This window comes from Nelumbo lutea, chromosome 6 (assembly GCF_056320005.1).
Source record: "Nelumbo lutea isolate HS-2025 chromosome 6, American lotus-T2T, whole genome shotgun sequence".
Classification (NCBI taxonomy): domain Eukaryota; kingdom Viridiplantae; phylum Streptophyta; class Magnoliopsida; order Proteales; family Nelumbonaceae; genus Nelumbo; species Nelumbo lutea.
The window spans coordinates 24,312,170-24,333,163 of record NC_142689.1 but is presented as its reverse complement, the minus strand read 5'-3'; the positions used below and the strand labels follow the sequence as shown (position 1 = coordinate 24,333,163).

At 36.5% G+C, this 20,994-nt stretch overlaps 1 protein-coding gene across 2 annotated transcripts in view; it reads left to right on the top strand.

Moving 5' to 3' along the window:
• Nucleotides 1-11,596: 11,596 nt before the first annotated feature.
• SAY1 (Ubiquitin-like superfamily protein) overlaps nucleotides 11,597-20,994 on the top strand; it is a 40,523-nt gene continuing 31,125 nt past the window's right edge. Inside the window, exons 1-2 of one of the 2 annotated variants that reach the window (XM_088950333.1) lie at nucleotides 11,602-12,026; nucleotides 12,300-12,630. Coding sequence is in view for 1 of the 2 variants with exons in the window: in XM_088950332.1 (XP_088806458.1) it covers nucleotides 11,943-12,026 (84 nt within the window). In the remaining variant the exon portion in view is untranslated. Of the gene's footprint in view, nucleotides 12,027-12,299; nucleotides 12,631-20,994 lie in introns of both variants that reach the window. The other variant, XM_088950332.1, reaches the window with a different exon arrangement.

Here is a 20,994-nt window from a genome sequence, read left to right as displayed (position 1 = left end):
TATAAATATATGTCATTTTTATAAGTAAATATATATATTGGTTGGGTCGAATTGATTCCTTTCGGATCCAATAGGGTGTGATCCGAATGTGATTCAATTTTCAATCGAATCTGATTATTTGGTCCAATATGAACATCCAATTGAGGGTAATCCAAAATTGACAAAAATAAGATCGAGTTTGGATTAGATCAAATCATGATCCAATCAAGTTGCACCCTCTAGGAACCTTAGAACCAACATGGCCTGACTTTCATATCATTCCCCCATGTGTAGAGGTGTAAATCGACTTGCGGGCCGTCTATGCTTTAGCGGATAGTGTCATGCCGACCCACGGGCCTACATGGGCCATGCCTACCTCTTATGGGATCCTTAACAGGTCTAACCCAGCATGGCCCATGGCAAGAGTCTACGTCGACTTGGGCCATGCTACAGACTGAACTAGGCTACAGGTCGAGCTAGGCCATGATAGGCATTTTTTCAAGTTGAAAAATAGTGAAAATTTAAAAATTAAATTAAAAAAGGTACAATACAATTAGAATAAAATCGCATAATAAAATTGAAAATAAAATTATATATCTATATATAGTTAGAAACGGCAATTTGACTCGTATCCATGGACCCCGCCCCGATCGGGGTAGGTATTTGTCCACCCAAACCCCACCCCTGCCCTGACTATATTATATAACATAACATAACATAACACACACACACACACACACACACACACATATATATATATATATATATAATATTATATATTATATAATATTACATAATATACAATAGTATATAAGAATCACTGGGGCGGGGCGAGGCAAAGTCAGGGATCTCATTCCCCGTGGGGATGGGGATGGGGTTAGGATTTTTAGCCCCATCGGGGTTCGAGGTACGTATGGTGTGTGTAATTTTAATTCGAGGTCAAGTACGGGGTAGGCAAAACTCGGTCCACCCCACTTGTTGCCATTCATACATGTTGTGTCATGCCAACCTGCAAGCCTAGCATGACTTGAGGGTATGGTCATGCACGGCACGATTTGCATGCTATAGTGACGAGTCTGACCTATGTACAACACAACTCGATTTATAGCACTACCCATGTGTGAGTACAATGGAGAGATTTATTATTAATAAATATTGTTAACTAAAAAAAATCATGAATTTCGGTCCTCGTAGGGAACCCGTCCCCATTGGGGATTGGGGATGGATGACAACTTTTATCTCCGATGGGAATCAGGATTAGGGGTTGGGATTTATTACAAAAATGAAGTTGAAGACAATGAATATGATCCCCGCCCCATTGCCATTCCTACGTGTTCATTCCTCTAGTTCATTTCACATGCAACATGTTGCTCTCCTTTGCTAGAAGCACATTTATGGTGAAATGTGAAAACAGGGCATTCTCAATCGGAGAAAAGCTAGAGAACAGTGGCCTTCGAACACTAATGTCAGATAGGAGAGGAAATAGGGGTGTACTTTCGGTCAGTTTGATTCAGTTCAGTTCAAACCGATATTTTGATTTGACTATTTGATTCAATCGAGCTGAACCAAATTTGTTTGGTTCATTTTTTTTTTCTTCTTTTGAGCCCATTAAAGGCCCACAAACTACTACAAAATACAAACCTGCATGGATGCATATGTTCAATTGATCCCACAACCTCCAAAGTCAAATGAAGCTTTTGGGGTAAATTTCTTAAACAACCCTTATGGTTTAGCTAATTGACTAAGTGTACCCTTACTGTTTAAAATTTGACTAATGCTATCCCTACTATTTCTTACAACTGATTAATACTTCTCTTACCGTTAACGCCCATTAACATAAAGACAAAAAAACTATTTTACCCTTTATTATTCTTCAAATTTTCAAAATAAAACAGAGAAATGGGGACAATCTGTTGCCCATATCTGGCAGCCCCAGCAATTCAAATATAACAATTTGAATCCACCACCTTCCATATATACAAAAATCTTCAGTTACTCATGCTGAACCTGTTGCAACCGAATGACCCATAAGCGGTTTTGAAATAAAGATATTTAATTAAAAAAAACAAAAAATGCAAAGACAAGGTAGTCGAGCTCGTATTTGAGGGTGGCGAGATACACAACTCGTCTCAGCATCCTATAGCACATCTTCCTTTCCTGCCGAGGATTATGAATCAACTCATCTTCGGATACTGTTGCTACCTAAAAAAACAGAAAATGCAAAGACGGAGTAGTGGAGCTCATCTTTGAATAGTTCCAGCGACGAAACACACACCCCCCTATGGTTGTTGCTGTTGCCCAAATCGACATCCATGCGCCACCACCACCACCTCCAACACTATGCATTGGTCCTTGTATTTAGGTGATGAGATGCCATCCCTGTATTGTTGATTTTGTCTCTTTGTGTTTCAAGATAGTGTTGGATCTCTAATCGAGAAACAAGCTTTTCTCTTGTATTTTATTCTTCTTTTTCTTTGTCTTCTCATTCATCTTTGTATATGTGGTTGTCATTCGGTTTTGGCTTGATTGTTTGATTGGTTTCAAGTTCTTTAATGGCAATGGAAGATACTGAGAGTTGAAGTAGTAGAGCGATGGATTCATCACCTACTCACCCTTGTTAGCAAAGGCAGAAGGTTGAGGTTTATAACAAGGTGCTTCGTAAACAGATAATCGAACAATGAGGAGGCAAATGCTTCTAATTTTGAAGATGAATTTGGAACCATTTCAACTGATTGCCCACTGGGTACTGTAACCCTACTTGTTGTTTTGATTTACTCTCTTCTTGTTTTTATTCCATTTTCTGCTTCACTGTTGTTCCCATTTCAATGATCTTGTTGAGACTATCTTGAATCGCGAATAGACTCCACCATCCCTGTTGAAATTAAGGGCCGGTTTGGCAAGTCTTTTTGGAAAGATCTTCTTGTAGCTTTGACAGTCAAAGGACACAAAAGATGCAAAAAACTTCATTTGGAGCTTTCTAAAATGGGCTTCTCGTGTCTTTTCGACACTTTGACTTTTGGTGGGTAGATCTTCCGCGAACCAAATGGAAATAGACCAAAAATCAGTCTGCCCCGCTTATAAACAACCGAAAGAATGCGCAAAAAGATGCAAGTGCTGGTGCATTAGAGCCAGTGCTAAAGGGGACAATGAGATATTCCATCTAAGCCGGTGCTAGTGCTAGTGCTGAAAGTTATAATAAGGATAGGTTGGGTATTTTTGGAAATTATAACAGTTGCGTGAAATACATTTAAATAGTTTATTACGGAACATTAACGGTAAGGGAAGTATTAGTTAATTGTCATAAATAGTAAGGGTAGTTTAAGAGATATACCTTTTTTTCCTTTTAATAATTCAAATTTCAGATCATGAGATTATAGGACCTTATACATATTGAATTAAATAATCACAAAAATTAAAAGTACTATTCTATGAAAAAAACGGAGAAGTACGGACAGGCCCATTGCAGATTTTTGAATCCCACTGCGGACCTATAAACATTCAAAATGTCAAATACTCCCAATCTATGCACCAATGCCCGCTCGTGAATTGGCATCAATTTCAAGTTGGCACCTACCCCAATTGTACTTTGGGCCTAAAAATTATGACCTTGGTTGAACCGTCATTCTCCCCCCCCCCAAAAAAAATAATAAAAATAAAAAAATAAGATTTTATCCATAAATAACATAGGGCGTGCCAATCTGCACATGGCTTATCTGAGCTAGTTGTTGACACAGTACTATAGAAAGATAAGAAATTAATTGAATGAATTGAATAACAAATTTCCAGTCATCTGGGCATCATAAAGACCCAACGGAATCCATATCAATCTAATCAAATCAGTCCCACAACAGAAGCCCGTTTGAAAATTATTTCAGACTTTTCAGTCACTTTCTTGCAATTGGGAGCAAGCCCATAATTTTTTTTAAGGTAAATACTATATTAACGAGCATGGAGAACAACAAAGTCCTCGACCCTAGGTATCCCTTCTAGATAGTCTAAACTTACAAAAGAAAATAGAAAGTGAGACTTAACTATTTGGGATACCTCATGGGCTGGTTTGTTAAAAGTTCTATTTACATAACAATAGTTAACTTTACGAAATTTCATTAATAAATTCCTGGTCTTAGACAAAATCCACTAGTAGGACCAAGGAATATCCACACGATACTGAAAAAGCCCTTAAAACTCGCTGGGCATCTGTGCATATACAGACTTCTTCAAAATTCCACTATTGAAGTTCCAGTAAAACCTGCATGGGTAGCAAATAATTTAGTTTGAATAACAGAAGTAACTTAGAGGTTTGAAACAGAGCAACCCAAACTGGGAACCTCAATGTCAATGCAACTTACTTTTGCTTAATCTGTTAAAACAACCTACTAGTATTACCCAACATAACCCAAACTTTTCATTAATAAAATGATGAAGTCATGCCAAAATAATTAATCCTGAAAATGAAAAGTTCTGTATATAAAAGTTCAAAACCATAAAAAAATGGTACTATCCATTGAAATCAAGACAACCAGACAAGCAAGCATCCAACCAACAAGTCTACTAAACTGCATATGATAAATCAATGCTCCAGAGCCAATTTTGTAATAGCATAATAGGAAGACCTGAAATGTTCAAAATAATATCTAAATTCAGCATTTTATTAACAAAAAAAAATCAAATTATCAAAGGCATATAAATAATGGTAATTACAAAACTTACCAAACTTGCAAATGGAAAAATCCTACCCCTAAACATCATTAATAAAGGTCTCCAACCGAATGCTTCCTAAATTTGTAAAGAATATGTGCAAATTGCAAAGTTAGAGTAATGATGCAAATTTTGATTATTATAAATCTTAAATTGATAAAAAAACAGCAAATCCATTTACCTCTTTCAAGGTATCCAAGTTCATCCATGCTTTATTCATAATAGGGCAAATAAGAATTTCAAAGCCAATCTTGAGCACAAATGAGAGCCACCACAATTTTAGGAGTTCTTTGACTCCTAAATGGATCAAGAACATGCCCTCCCGCACTAAAAGTTGATTCATAAACAACAGTGGAAACGAGAATCGCTAAGACATAACGTGCTATTTGTGAAAGTGTAGAAAATCTAGGAGCATTAATCTTCTACCAACACTAAATATCAAAATAATCATTATCATCCTCTTCACTTTCAGCCAAATACTTGACCAACTCTAATTTACTATCCCCACCATCTTTTGTAGACTTTAGCCTCTTGTAATGATCTTGCATTTTCACCTTTTGTGATGGTTCTTCATCATCCACCACACTTGAACATTGGACTTTTTTCACTTTATTGATTGTTTATAGGTGAATTTTCATTATTATACTCATTAAAAAAATTGTTAATCACCTCTTTTACCTTTTGCCAAAGCCATGGGACCTATATACATTTCTTTAACCACATGCTCCAGTTTGTAGCGTGGATCTAGCACAATTAAAATCAAGATCATCACTTTTACAACATTATTGCAATAGGGTATTAAGGTTCTTAATCTCATGAAGAAAACCATTGAAAGTCACATATCTAGATCTAGAAATATGCAATGCCAAAATATAGAAATTCTTTAAGAATGTAACCAATTTTCTTATATTACCCTAATCTTCATCATTAGGTTTCCCTTTTCCCTCCCTCTCCCTATGTTCACTTTCATAATAGGGATCTTGCTCTTCAAACCTCTCAAATGACCTTTGAAACATTTGGGCAGTCTCTAACAACATGTTTGTTGAACTCCATCTAGTGGAAACATCAAGATGCAACAATTTCTTACATTGGATTTTCTCCTCTTCAATACAAGCTTTGAATTTATGTAACCTAGATGGAGATTGCCTCACATACCTAACTGTTTGCCTTACCTTCACAATTGAATCATTCAATTATTTCAAGCAATCTTGGACAATTAAGTTAATAAAGTGAGCAACTAACCTCATGTGAAGAAAATTTCCATTTGATGCACTACCCCCCAATTGTTAATTTTCTTCCTTATATAAGCAATGGCTTGATTGTTAGAACTCACATTATCCACGGTAATGGTAAAAACCTTATCAATTTTCCAATCAAAGCGGCACTTCTCAATTGCCTTATCAATCTCATCCTTGTGACTAAAGATTGAAACAAAATTCAAAAGTTTTTTATGTAATTTTCGATCATTATCTATGAAATGAATTGTGAGAATCATATAATTAATTTGTCACAATGAGATACATGTATCTATGGTAAGGCAAATTCTTTGACTTGGCTTCCTTATGAAAGTCTTCAGCCTTGCTTTTTATTAAAATATAATTGATAGCAATATTTGTGACACATGATGGGACTCAAAATTTTGGTTCCATAAGACCACAAAAGCGTTTAAACCCTTCATTCTCTACAAATTTAAAGGGTAGCTCATCAATAATTACCATATGATCAAGGGCCTTTCTTAAAGCATCCAGATCAAACTTTTGGTATGTAAGAGTACTCTTACTCCCTCTGTTGTGCCCACTTGATAGTTGAGTTGTGTTTGTCTTGAATTATTGAAAGTCTTGTAAGGGTAGTTCTTACATTTATTCATGTGATTCCAAATGTTACTAGTCCCATTTAACTTCGGATCACAATTATAAGTCGAAGGGCAATAGTTACATATAGCCTTAACAATCCCATGTTCATCTGGCTCAAGTCTAGTGAAATGATCCCATACCTCTGATATGTCCTGCATTTTTGCCCTCTTATGTTTTTCTTTCCCTTTTGTGGTTGCATCATTGTTCTCTTGTTGCCTTAGAGATGGATGATTTGTATTGCCAACCTTGATTGCATTTTGATCTTTATTTACACCTTCCCCAACTTGAGACATCTAATGCAAAAAGAAAAAAAAAAGTATTAAACACTAGTTTAATAAAAAAATAAGCTTAATGCATAAAGACCAATTAGTCAAAGCCTATAAAGATAACAAATGGTAAACTTAATGGGTGTATAATTTTTCTTTGCAAAACTAATATGATTGCCACATCAACAAATTACCCTTAATGACCAAATTATTATATCATAATTCATGCCTATTATTAATAAAAAAATTAATGATTCATAAATTAGAAAAGATGCAAAACCAACGAAATAAATTGACAGAGTTTAAATCAATAAAAAACTTCATAGTCTTGTAGAATTCATGCCTATTATTAATAAAAAAATTATTGATTCATAAATTAGGAAAGATGTGAAATCAATGAAACAACTTGATAGAGTTGAAATTAATAAAGAAAACTTCATAGTCTTGGATAATTCAATTCAGTTGCACTATTGCAACTCTTATTGATATAGTTGGAAACTTGAAATCAATGAAATAACTAAATAGGCTATAGGATTGCAAACAATAGAGATGCACTTATATAAGGAACAAGGAATTAAATATAGGAAATCAATTATTATTATACAATAAAATCGATCGCGAATAAGATAATGCAATTATATAAGGAACAATGAATTAAATATAGTAACTATAACCCAAAGAAACCAATGAATTTAGCTACAAAGTATTAAAACAAAACTATAAATGGAAAACAATATGTATTGTTTTTTTTTTAAATAGTGTATAATGGAACTAAAATAAAATACTCAAGATTAATCAAAGCAACAAATTAGATTCTTCAGTCGAAACCCATCGAAAATAATTGAGGTTTTACGTGAGATGAGACTAAATATTGAGAAATGAGAGCAATGAACAAGGAAGAATGACGTTTAAAAACAACTCAATGACTTATAACATGAATGATAGTGAGACAACTATGCGAAACAACTGTCATTTTATTATAAAAAAAGGAATATGCAAAACAAGTAAGTGACTTACAAACCAAGTTCAAATAAATTACAAATGACTACATTTTATTATATTATAAAAAAGGAGTATGCAAATTGCAAAGCAAGTTAAGTCAAAAATGCAAATTTAATAGAAACAGCAAGGGAACAGTACAAATTTGCAGCAATCATAGTTTTGACTTTTGAGAAAGTTAACTAGAGTTTATATTCTAACAAAAAAAAAAAAAACTATAGTTTATATAATGCAATAAGTAAGTAGAGCTGCATTTATGTTCATTATTGACATGGTGTTGATAGAAATTTAAAAGAGTGAGCTTGAACAACACACAAAAAAAAAAACAACCTATAAGTATAAAACCAATAAATAATAAACAATATTGAAAACCACGGGAAAATAGAAATGTGAATTCACAGTCCCTCTTATGAGTCACTCGGTTCAGTCTAAGTCTCCTTTTCTCCTTTTTCATAGAGTAACAATACTGGTTGTCCCCACTCTAAGAATCTTGTCAGTTCAGTTTGAGTATGTGAGGTGGCATTTGATAAATCTGAAATTTCATATCTGAAAAAGTTAAAAAGATATTTTTTGTGTCTGAAACCTAAAAGGAAGCATATGTGTTTTTTTACTTTTTAGAGGCTCTTAATCCATAAGCTTGTTTGTGTTGGATCAACCCTTTACCATATGAAATTTACTGGTTTTACTATTTTACCCCCATAACATACTATTTGGAAATGTTGAGTTCAATTTGCATTATCTCATAAAAAATAAATTTCAATATTAAAATAATGTTGAAACAATACAAATAAAAAATAAAAAATTAATAATTACTAATAAATGAAATTATTAAAATTAAAAGAAAATAATTAATGACTATAAAAATATTAAAATAATTAATAATACTAATACTAGTTACTACTATTACTACTAATAGTAATAGTAATAATAATAATAATATTGTCATTGTTATATTACTCACCAAACTGCCATTGCTGCAAATTACAGCGACGATGGTGGTGGCGGGAAGACAGAGAGAGAGAGAGAGAGAACCACCACTACAATTTGTAGAAAGGGAAGAGAGATAGATAGATAGAGAGGGAGGGAGGGAGAGGGAGAGGGGGGAGAGAGAGAGAGAGAGATGCTGCAACTTGCAGCGGCAGTGGCAGAAAGATAGAGGAAGCGAAAGAGATAATCACCATTGCAAGACAGGGCAGAGAGATAGAGATAGAGATAGAGAGAGAGATGTACAAAGACGACTGAGAGAGGTCGAATGGGGAGCGATATTTTTTACTTTAGGTCACACTTGAAACACGTTTGAACGCGTTAAGTGATGGGCTTGAGTCTTAAAATTTTAGATATGAAAAAAAAAACTTTTTAGAACGTATTTCATGTGCAACACCAAACAAAGGTGGCATATGAAAAAGCAACATTTTCAAATTCATACGTTTGAAAAGTGCAATCAAACGCCACTTGAGTGCCTCTTTTCCTCATCTATTTCAGAGTCACAAAGTCACAATATTGGTTGACGGTTGTCCCTAGCATATCTTATATGAGTCTCTTGGTTTAGTTTGAGTGAGTCTCTTTTCCCAGTTTGGCAATCTACTTTGGAAACCACAAAAGTGGGAAGTGGATACTAGAAAGTCTAACGGTCTCTTTTCCTAGTTAGGAAGTTTGCCATGGAAACCGATAAGGGTGTAAACGAATCAAATTCGAAGTGAATCAAGATATATATCCGAATTCAAATTTGGTTGCATAAGTAAAGATTCAAATTTGATGCTATATTCGTCAAATATTTAAAATCAATAATTGAATTCAAATTCGAGTGAATAATCGAATATTCGACCGATTTGAATTCAACTGCTTAGGTTTGGCATACAACATAAAATTCTAATTCTAATAAAAATAAAGAAATTGGGGATAAATGAAAGATGAGCACTTGAAGCAAAATCTCGTTGTTCAAATCCCAAAAAACAAACCACCTATTTATGTTTGTGAATTAAAATACAAAAAATATTTCTTAGAATCAAAATATGGTAGCTACAATTTTGACAAATCTAAACCTAAATTCAACAACCATTCCATAGTAAAGATTAAGCAAAAGAATAAATAAAAAAAACTACAAAATTTATAGAATATTAAAACAAAAAGAACAAGTCGGACTCAGACCTTAGTTGATAAGTTGATCAACCATTGTTGCTAATGCTCGTTGTCATCCATGCCAAATCGCCGACAACAATTGCATCTTAGACAAAAATGGCCTCAATGTGGACATCGGCCTTTGCTGAAAAACTACTAATAATACTGAACTTTGTGAAAAATGTTACAATAGCATAGGTTTCTTCAACTTGTTCGTTCACCATTTTGCCTATGCAAAGATATTAGCTCTAGACTTTGTGAAGGAAAGTTGCAGCGACAAGATTTCTCAACTCTGTTTGCCAAAGGCAATGATGAGGGTTAGGGACTTTTGGTCTTGGGTTTAGAGTTGGATTTTCAAATCTGGAGGATGTGCCATATTTTCGAATGGGAGAGAAGATTTGTTGGAATGTGTGTAGGGTAGAATTGTTTTACCTTTATACATTTAATCTATTAAAGAAACATAGATACAATGGGGTTATGCATGTAAATTTATATAATATATTAACATATGTAATTACAATTAGTTTGGATATATATCGGATCGAATAAAGTCAAATTCGAATTCGATATGATTAAATAAGTGGTATGAAAATTAAATTCAAATTCAACTATTTATTCAATTCGAATATCCAAATTCAAATCGTTTCAGTCAAATCTCGAATTTGGAATTGAATTTTCAGATACCATTTATAGGCCTATAAACTGGAAAGTCTACGTCTCTTTTCCCAGTATGTTTAGTCTGTTTACTTGTGTGAAAATATAAATGGGAAGATGAAGAGCCAAACCAAGTAATAATTATATATAATATTATATCAATTGGAAAGTTTTACCAAACCGAACTGAAAATCGAATTTATTGAATACCGAAAACCAAAATGAACCATTATCTAAATTAATTAAACCGAACTTGCCTATTCAGTTCGGTTTTTGGTTGATGAACAAAAAATGAACACCCCTAAGAAGAATAGGTAAAGGTAGAAGAACATAGGTTGGAGAGAGGCAAGCACTTTTAGGTGTTTTAAATCTAATAGAGAAGAAGAAAAGGGTTCTTCTAGCTCTAATGGAGCAGTTGCAAGTTTGATTATTAGCGGTACATGATATAGGGAGCAATGTTGGGAATGCTAACATGCATCATTAGGAGTATTTTATTATTTTTTGTTAAGACTTATTAACATAATTAATCTAAATTACTAAATTATTTTTATAATAAATTATTAAAATAAAAATTAATTATTTTACACAATATTGTATATCTTCGTTATAATAATGATCAAATTCTATTATTTCACTTTATCTTAATAAATCTCGTACATGGCACACGGATTCCCGCTAATGTCACATTAGGAATGCTCATGAATCCAGGTTTCTTCCCAAGCAAGTGATTTCAAAAACAGCTCGCATCTACTTTTAAGAATGCCCACAATTAATGTGGAGAAAGAGATTAAAGGGGAGTAAAGAAAATTATTGATTCCATTGTCTTTGATAGTCCATTAATCCTGCTCCGCTCGATGGAGTGATGATATCCCAATCGCTGGAAGTAATGTGAGATTTAGGACCCACATCTTAAATGCCTAACCCGATGCAGTGAGATATCAACAAAAGGGTGACACGTGTCCATTCATGCGCAATGACCAAAAGCTCCTCGACATGTCCCTCTATCTCCCTGCTAACTTGTACGACACGTGCATACTCGCCATCATCTTACCAGAAAAAAAAAGCTCAGCTGCCTTTTGCTGCAAGTTATCAAGTAAAAATCAACGCATTCAAAATCCATATGTGAAAGCCCCAAAGACTGGAAGCTTGGAGAAAGTTGCAGAGAGAGAGAGAGAGAGAGAGAGAGAGAGAGAGAGAGAGAGAGAGGTTCGCCCTTCAGTGGAGTCTTATAACATTCCACACTCATCGTATATTAATTATTTCAATACAAGCAGTGGAGTTCAGCATCGACGCAACCTCTTGAACTGTGGAATTTCGCTTCGTCCTGAATTTGCAGCGTAAGCTTTCAGCTTAAGTCTTCGTGAATTCCGACTAAAATGGCTAGAACCAATCAAGAAGCAATCGAGACTTTCATGAGTATCACCGGCGCCTCCGAGGCAGTCGCGTTGCAGAAGCTTGAAGTATGTATTCCCCTCCAATTTCGAATTCCTTTGTTTTCTCTTAAATTGTTTAGGGTTTATGGTTCAATATTGAAGCCTTGTTCTATTTCATTTGATATTAACTCTGATTGGGAGAGTGTTATAATATGTTATTAGGGTTTACGTTTCTTTGGAATTTACCATTGCCTGGGATGTTTTCAGTGTGTTCTGGTTCTGTCTTCTGGTTTTCGTTCTCAATCTTAGGCTTGTTTTATGTTAACATCATAATTTTTTTTCATATTTTTGAATGCGTAGTAACAAATCCATGTGGCGGATTCTCTATTTTATTGGCGATGGACAGTTTAGCTCTACTGCGATTGGCAAGTTTGCGTGGTTTGGAGAACATATGAATCGAGGCAATGGAATAATTCGTTATTGGATTAGGAGATTTGGAGTGTGACTATATAAAGCTATAGGTGAATGGAGTCTTTTTTCCCTCCATCATCTAGGAAAAACAGCCTCTAGAATCCGTACTCGATTCTAGGTTAAAATCTGACTTGATGATTCCCACTCTCAAGCTTTCACGTATGGGTCCACATAGGAGTTGACTCGCCCTGTGCTTATTCATTTGACTGCATTTAGGAAGGTAAAAGTGTGGATGGCCTGAGTGCTTACTGATTAGCATGATAGAATTGGAACTGAAGCAGGGAATTTGTATTCAGGGAGGAATAGAGAATAAGAGAATGCACTATGTTAAATTGCACAATTTTCTAAGTAGTTTTATTTTGGATTTTTCAATGTCTTTCAACAGAGTATCTGCAACAACGACTGGTTTATGTATGGTTGGTCAGATGTAATCATTTAATCCAAATGCATATGTATCTAAATCTTCTGAGGTGCTAGGTTTTCTCACACCAACAACGAGATGCTGGTTAGCATCTCACACCAACAACGACTGGTTTATGTATGGTTGGTCAGATGTAATCATTTAATCCAAATGCATATGTATCTAAATCTCAGCTATGTGTATCTTTTCTCGTCATTCTGTTCTGTTTAGTGCCATGTCGATTGTTAAATTGTGCGCTTATTGGACCAACTTATTTACCCACCTCGTCCAAAAGGACGTGAGAACCCTTGCCCATTTCCTGACACAACTGAGTATAACTGTGGCTTGTAACTTCTGAGGGACGCTGTAGTATACCCTTGCCCATTCGACACTACACCCATGTTAAGGTGTAGTGCATCATTTTTGGGGATGCCCTAGCACGAGCACAAAAAGGCAATTCAAGATCCATAACCATAAAAGTTTTGTGCCAGCTGCCAACCTGAAACAGTCCTTTATTCAGGCTTGGGACCAGTAGTGCAAGACAAATTCACATCGGTGGAGTTATCACTTTTTATGTTTATATACATGTAAAAAATCATCACTGATTGGACAACAGATCATGAATGAAAAATTTGTATCTAGTGTATTTCTCCATATATTCAAAGTACAACAAATATAATTGTTATATCTTTGAGGTTTTTGTTGAGAAGTTTACTCTTGTGATCTTGTCTTGTGTATGCTGATGTGTCATCCTATGTTCTTATATGCCTTATTTTCCAAGCTGTACTTATATTAGTAGGCAGCAGGGTACTTTTTTTGATCAATAATGTTAACGTTTCATTAAGAAGAAATAGTCAATTACAATGGTAGGGGGAGGTAAACTCTCCTAACTCTTCCCCCAAAAGATACAACATTACAAGGTAGCCCAAAGTAACTGATTCCTTCCCACCCCTTGTTTAGCTAGTGCATCTGCAAATGAATTCGCACATCTTTTTACGGTTTTACCCATTGTACTCTCACCTCATACCCTGAGTTAGCCACATGAAGTGTCTTCGTTCATTAATGTATGTCCACAATCCGTCACCTTCCTTCCCTAACCAACCTATTACCACTTTAGAATCTCCTTCAATGATCAGCTTGTTAACACTTCATTCCTTAGTTCACACTTTCCATCAAAACCATAATTTCTGCATGCAATGAGTTCCCCACACCAATTGGGCCTGAGAACAAAGCTATGATTGAACCTTCCTCCATAGTCCATCCTAAAAACTCCACCAATCCCTGATGGACCAGGGTTACCTTCATTGCTTCCATCAAAGTTTAGCTTAACAAAATCTGCACAAGGTGGAGACCATAGAGGTTGAGCGGCACTTCTGCTTTGGGCTGATGCTGCCACTTCCTTTCAGTTGTTTAGCAATGTCTCTGTATGAATGTCCTTGAATATCTCACTGTTTTTACCCAATGTATCGCCCCAGAAATGATCACTTCTATGATTGTCTTTCTGCTTTTCTCTTTTTTCAGCAAAAGTTCTTTTGTTTCTTTCGTCCCAAACTGTCCAACAAACTGCTGCTCTAGTACATCTCCACAATATTTTCCCCTCTTTTTTGTCCAGCTGCCAGTAGAAGAATCAAAGAGGCTTTGTAGACTTGGTGGGCAGAGTCCACCTACCACCAAAGACAGAAAGAACCCAACCCAAATAGAAGAAACAAAGGGGCAGGAGATAAATAAGGGGTAACAAGACTCACATTGGCTTTACAAAGACTACACCAGTTAGGAGACAAACACCAAAAAGGCTTCTTTCTTTGAAGTAGGCAGCAGGGTACTTTTATTATTGTACTCACATCATATACATAATAAAGGATAGGGTTGCACATGCATTCCTAAGATGATTCTTTGTCCTTATTCCCTCTTTTCTCATTCTCTCTCATCTATCTTCCCTTGTTATTGATTCTAATCTCTCTCTGTCTCTCTCTCTCTCCTTTTTGATTAGAACTCTAATCCAGTCATACTTTCAAGTGTTTTTTCATGAGGGGATTAGTCTTCTAGTTGGGTCATATGGTGACCTATAAATTATAAAAAATCTTCCATGTGACAATTTAGTTGTGGGACTAAAGAGGTCTCTACATGTTTGTCTTGTCATCCTCTATTCATGGAGCAAATTTCAGCCCCAAAGCAATAAATTTCAGCCCCAAATGGTGCATAGGGCTGACGTAGACTAGAGAATTGATCACTTGGACAATCTCACAATCCAAAGGGCCTTTTACATGGTGGATGGCATATATAATTTATATAAAGGTATACAACACTGCTATAATCAACATTATGCATTATTCATATAAAACATGATTTCTTTTGAGGTGAAAAAAGGTAACAGAAATGAACTTTTCTATTTGTCAAAATTTAAGGCACCTGCCATGTTCCTACTTGGTTCTCTTCCTTGTGACATATTTTTCATTGCTTTTATTTTTCATATTGTTTCTCTTTAACTTCTTGTTTGACTTCTTTTAGCCCATAATCTAAGCCTTGTCCCAGCTATATGGAGTTGGGTACTTGAATCCTGTTTTGCCATTCCATTCAGTTTAGTGCCATATCCATTGTTAAATCACGTGTGCTTAAATCATTTCTTATCTTCAACCAATGCTCTTTTACTCGAACCCTAGCCCATCTAGCCCCTTCAACTTGCAATAACAAATTACATCTTATGGGTGCTTCAACCGATGCTCTTTTACTCCGAGGGTTCTTTGAATGACTATTCAACATTTTTCTCTATACAACATTGTTGGCCTTGTAATATTTTATATAAATTTCCTTTTTACTCAAGTGGTATTTGCCTATCACATAATTGTTTGGATTTTCTTCTTCATTTTGCCCTTCCTGCTATAATTTTATGGGCGCCATCCTCAATATTTTCCTTTCACGAATTACCAAACTAAGGTGATTGAAGAAGTTAAATTGAGTTATTGGTGGTGGCCCCTGGAATGAGAGAGGTTATGGCATGATGTGGTGGAGTGTATTCATGGCTGTTCAGAGAGTGGGTGGGATACTAGTGTAACATGGAGGGCTAATTTGGCAACACCTTGTGAGGCTATTCACAAAATTCTTTCTAATTTGCTTTGTCTCCTTGATAAGGTTTGGTTGGATCTTTCTATGCTAGACAAAAGGGTTTGGATTTCTAGTCTCAATGGAACTTTCTCCTGTGTTTCTTTCTTTAAGTCCCTTTTCTAGTCTCCCATTCAACAGGTTTTCCCTATCAAAGAAGTTTGGTGTAGGCCGGTTCCCCCTAAGATTATGGATTTTTGTTGGGAAGTGTTCCATGGGAAAGTAAACACCTTAGATAACCTACAAAAGAGAAGACCTTTCTTTTGTATTTTCACCTAGCTAGTGTACTCTTTGCAGATCTCACACAAGGTTCAAAAAATCGATACAATATGCCCCGTATTGAGCATATCTTATCATATCTTTTGGTTTCTGAAACACCTGTTTACAGGTGTTTCGGGACCCCACCCTTTTTTAACTCCCCAAAAAGCACAAATTGAAAAAAAAAACTAAAAAAAAGCTAATTCCGTGTGTATCTAAGTACTGATATGCCTCTGCCGATACGCAGAGGCGTGTCGATACTTTGAACTATGATCTCACGATGAGGATTGCTACCACTTACTAATCTCCTATTCTATCACTGCAGAGTTATGGGATTGGCTTTTCTCAATGTTTGGGTGCGGGTGGAATATGGCAGTGGAAGTAAACATGACCTTTAACCCTTCTACCTTCACTTGGCCTCAAACAAGAGGAAGAATTATGTGGAGATGTGCCAGAGCAGCTTTTATTTGGACAATTTGGGAAGAAAGGAAAGCTAGAATTTTCCAAGAGAAGGAAAGGAGTAACCAAGCTTTGAAGGAATGTGTGCTAAATAGGGCAATACACTGGTTAAAGATTGTAGAACTCTTCCACCAATTCTCTTTTACTGACTTATGGAAAAACTGGTTAGCAGTAGCAAGGTGCGCCTCTTTTAAAAATAGGGTAATTACAAGTAGGCTTCCTCTTCTGAAGGTTCACTGAAGCTGAATTTTGATGGGAGTATTAGGGAAAACCAAGGCTCCCTGGAATGGGAGGAGTCTTGAGGAACGAGATTGGAGAGGTTGTTTTTCTCTACTTGGGTCCTTTTGGGTTTTGGGGATTTTGTTAGGGCAGAACTAATAGCTTCCATTACAGGGAGTGCAATATGCAAATGAATTGGGTGTAGAGCGACTGTTAATTGGGTGAAGAATCATAAGGATGTTGTGTGGTGTTACAAGAATGAATTCAAGAAATTCAAGTGGCTGACAAGGAATATGTTTATAACAATACAGTGGGTGGGGAGATCAGCAAATGCCTTGGCTGATTACTTGGTCAAACAAAAGGCAAATAGGGAAGTTATATTGGACCCTAGATTGGCTAGTTTTTTGGACCCTTGTGCTCGAAAGAATTGAGAAGCAGCTGGCTGGATGGAAAAGGAACTATATATCGATGGGGGGGGAGGTTAACTCTTATTAAGTCCACCCTTGCAAACCTTCTAGTGTACTACATGTCAGTGTTTAGGATGCCCCAAGAGATAGTGAGGAAAATTGAAAAAATCATGATGGACTTTCTCTGGGAGTTGGGGGAAAAGAAGAAAGATCACTTGGTTAGGTGGGACAAGGTGGTGAAATTAAAGGCAGAAGGGGGGTTGGAAATTGGTAGTGTCAAGCTGAAGAATATGGCTCTGCTTAGCGAATGGCTTTGGTGATTCCCTAATAAGAATGACAAGCTATGACACAAAGTTGTTGCAAGCGTTCATGGCATATCTAGCAATGGGATGCTGGTTGTCTTTGTAGAGCTACCTTGGCTTCTCCCTAGAAGGCCCATGAGATTCTTCCTACCTTCCTAAATCATGTCAAGTATGACTTGGCTTTGGGTAATTGTGGAAAAGTTTGGAACTAGAAACTATGGATGGGACCCTGGACCTACACCCACTTCTGCTGGTTGCTCAGTTTGGAAAGGAATTGAGAAGGTTTATCCTCTTTTTGTCCAAGGGATTAGGTAAAATTAGGGGATGGCAGCAAGATTAGTTTCTGGTGAGACACTTGGTGCAATGGTTCTTCTCTAATGGAGACTGTCCCTTCTCTATTCCTTATAGCAGAAGACAGGGATGTGATGGTGGCAGATCAGTTTTAGTGGCGTGGAAACTCAGGATACTGGTGTCCAAAGTTTAGGAGGCATCTCAATGATTGGGAAGTCTCTGATCTGTTAGAGTTGCTCCAATTAATTCAGGACTATCAACAGAATCCAAATCAGCAAGATTCCAGAATTTGGAAGTGGACTAGGGATGGGATTTTCTCAGTGAAGTCTTTTTATTTAAAACTGAGTGCTGGTTCATCTCAGGCTTTTCCGTGGAAAGAGATTTGGCTCCCTCACATTCCTACTAAAATCTCCTTCTTGGTCTGGACAGCAGTTCATGGTAAATGTCTTTCCAAGGAGCAGCTAATCAGGAGGGGTCTGGTGCTGCCCTCCATAAGATGTGTGATGTGTAGTGGAGAAGATGAATCTTATTCATTGTGAGGTTGCCCATCTGCTGTTCAGTCATTTCTGCTCCCTGTTAAATGTTAGGTGGTGCTGCCCCAAATCTTTAGCTGACCTGCTTTTCTCTTGGAAGTTGACGGGCTTAAGCAGCAGGGGTAAGGTTCTGTGGTGTATGATCCCTCATGTAGTGTGCTGGGTCCTGTGGAAAGAAAGACATAGTAGGATTTTTGAAGGTCAAAGGTGCTCCTTAGATGAGTTGGTGGTTCGGGCAATGGCTACTATACATTCCTGGCTGTAAGCCAAGGACTCTTTTAAGCATATCCAACACCATCAATATTTTGATCTGGGTTTTTTTACTTGATTTAGTTGGGGCCTTGGGGGTCTCTTGTATGTATTCCGGAGAGACTAGTTTTTGTTGGCTTTTTGTATAGTTTCTGGCTGTACATGGAGTTTTTGTGGACTGAAGGGTGTTATGTTTTACAGTTATACTCATTAATACAATTACCTTACTTTTTCTCAAAAAAAAAAAAGGTTTTGGGAGGATGTTTGGGTTGGGGATGTCCCTTCGGATGAGAGATTTTCTTCTCTTTGTGATCTGTTCAGTTTTAAAGGGTAGACCTATATCTGATTTTTTGACCCAACAGCTTCATCCTTCTGGGTTGAATTGGAACTTTGGCTTTAACAGGAACCTTAGAGAAGCTGAAATCCCTATTGTGTCTGAGTTGCTTGGCATGTTGAATTTTTTTGGGTGAAGGGGGTATGGATTCCAGGGTTTGGGGCTTAAACTCTGATGGTCTGTTCTCTTATAAATCTTTCTTCAATTCTTTGGTTGCCACTTCGTCCTCTCCTTTCCCATATAAGGAAATTTGGTGCTTTCCCATTCCCCCAAAAATCAGTTCTTTCTATTGGGAAGTGTTTCATGGCTGTATTAATACTTGTGACTTGCTTCAAAGAAAAAGACCAACTTGGTGTTTGTCCCCCAGCTGATGCGTTATGTGCAAGTTAAGTGGTGAAACTACCTTTCATCTCCTTATCTCTTGCTCTCTTGTTAGCTTTATTTGGAATTGGTTTTTCTCCCTCTTTGGATGCCTTTGGTCTCTTCCTGACAGGTTGGAAGGATTGCTTAGCCTTCCTGTTTTTAGCTGTACTAAAAGGAGGGGTAGGATCCTGGGGAGATGTACGAGAACAGCGATACTATGGACAGTTTGGAAGGGAAGAAATTCAAGAATATTTGAAGAAAGAGAAAGGGGTAAGGAAGCCTTGGTGGAAGTCATAACCTTGAGAGTGACACAATGGGCAAAACGTTAGAAACTGTTTTACTCATAAAAAAAAAGTTTGAAACTGTTTTCAGACTTTAAGGTTGAAGACTTTTTTGGGGCATGGACTGTTATTGTTGTTTCATCCTCTGGAAGACAGAAACCTGCTGAGATGTGGTCACCCCCATTATGCGACTAGAAGAAACTGAATTTTGATGGGAGTTGTTTGGGTAACCCGGACCCCTCAGGCATGGGGGGGTGGGTAATTAGGGATGGGGAAGGAAACATCATAGCCTTATACTTGGGGCCTTCTGAACAAGGTGATGTGGTAAGAGCAGAACTATTAGCTGCATTATATGGGGCCGAGAAGGCAAAGGAGTTGGGTATCGATAACCTAGTCATTGAGAGTGATTTGGGAACTGTTGTGGACTGGCTGAAGGAAGGAGAGGGGGTGACATGGCATCTGAGGAATGACTTCAGGCATTTTAAATGGTTAGCAAAGGACTTGACTATCAGAGTTAAGTGGGTGAGAAGAACTGCCAACAGCTTGGCAGATGGTCTAGCTAAGCAAGGGGTACACAGGACTCAATTGTATTGGGCTCAATTGTAATATACTAATATCTGGGTGGGGTCAGCTTTTCCATAGCTGTGCTTTTCTTCTTTTTTCACAACCTCTTGTTGTACTCATGGCTATTTTTTATTAATGAAACCATTTCTGTGTTTCTGATAAAAAAAGAATTGCTATTTTTTCACATAATATACATGCTGAATGGTATGCAAAACTAGGGAGCTAACCAAAAGTTAGTAAAGCTAGTTTTTTATATTATAAAATTTTTATTGCCTAGGTGCCCCAGTGTCGCCCAATATCGCCTAGATGCCTTGAAAACTATGGTGTCAAAGTACAATGTTATGTAAAGGTAGTGGACTTGAAGATGCTGTTATCACCATAGTTCAAAGTATCAATATGCTTGGTACTCACTTTTTTGATCATCAAGTGTCTTATCAGCTCGATACTTATTTTTTTTTAGTTTTTCAGTTCCATACTTTGTAAGTATGTAATTATGTATATTATCATGATTATTATAATTTAAAACTATTAAATAAACTTGGTTTTAAGTATTTCATGTATTGATGAAATCCAGATCTGCTGACCACAACGCATTGCTGGCCACGTTCACCCAGCCACACATTGGGATTCGGGAGTTGTGGTCAGCAGATCAGTACTCATATTGATGACCTTGAAAACCGATACATATTGTATGATACACACCAATATTGCGATACTTAGAACCATGGTTATCATATTTTTGTTTCTAGTGAAAAAGAATTGCTGTTTCTAGATCTTTTTCTTTAACTCCTAGTCTAACAGGTTTGGTCCTTTTGAAGTGTTATC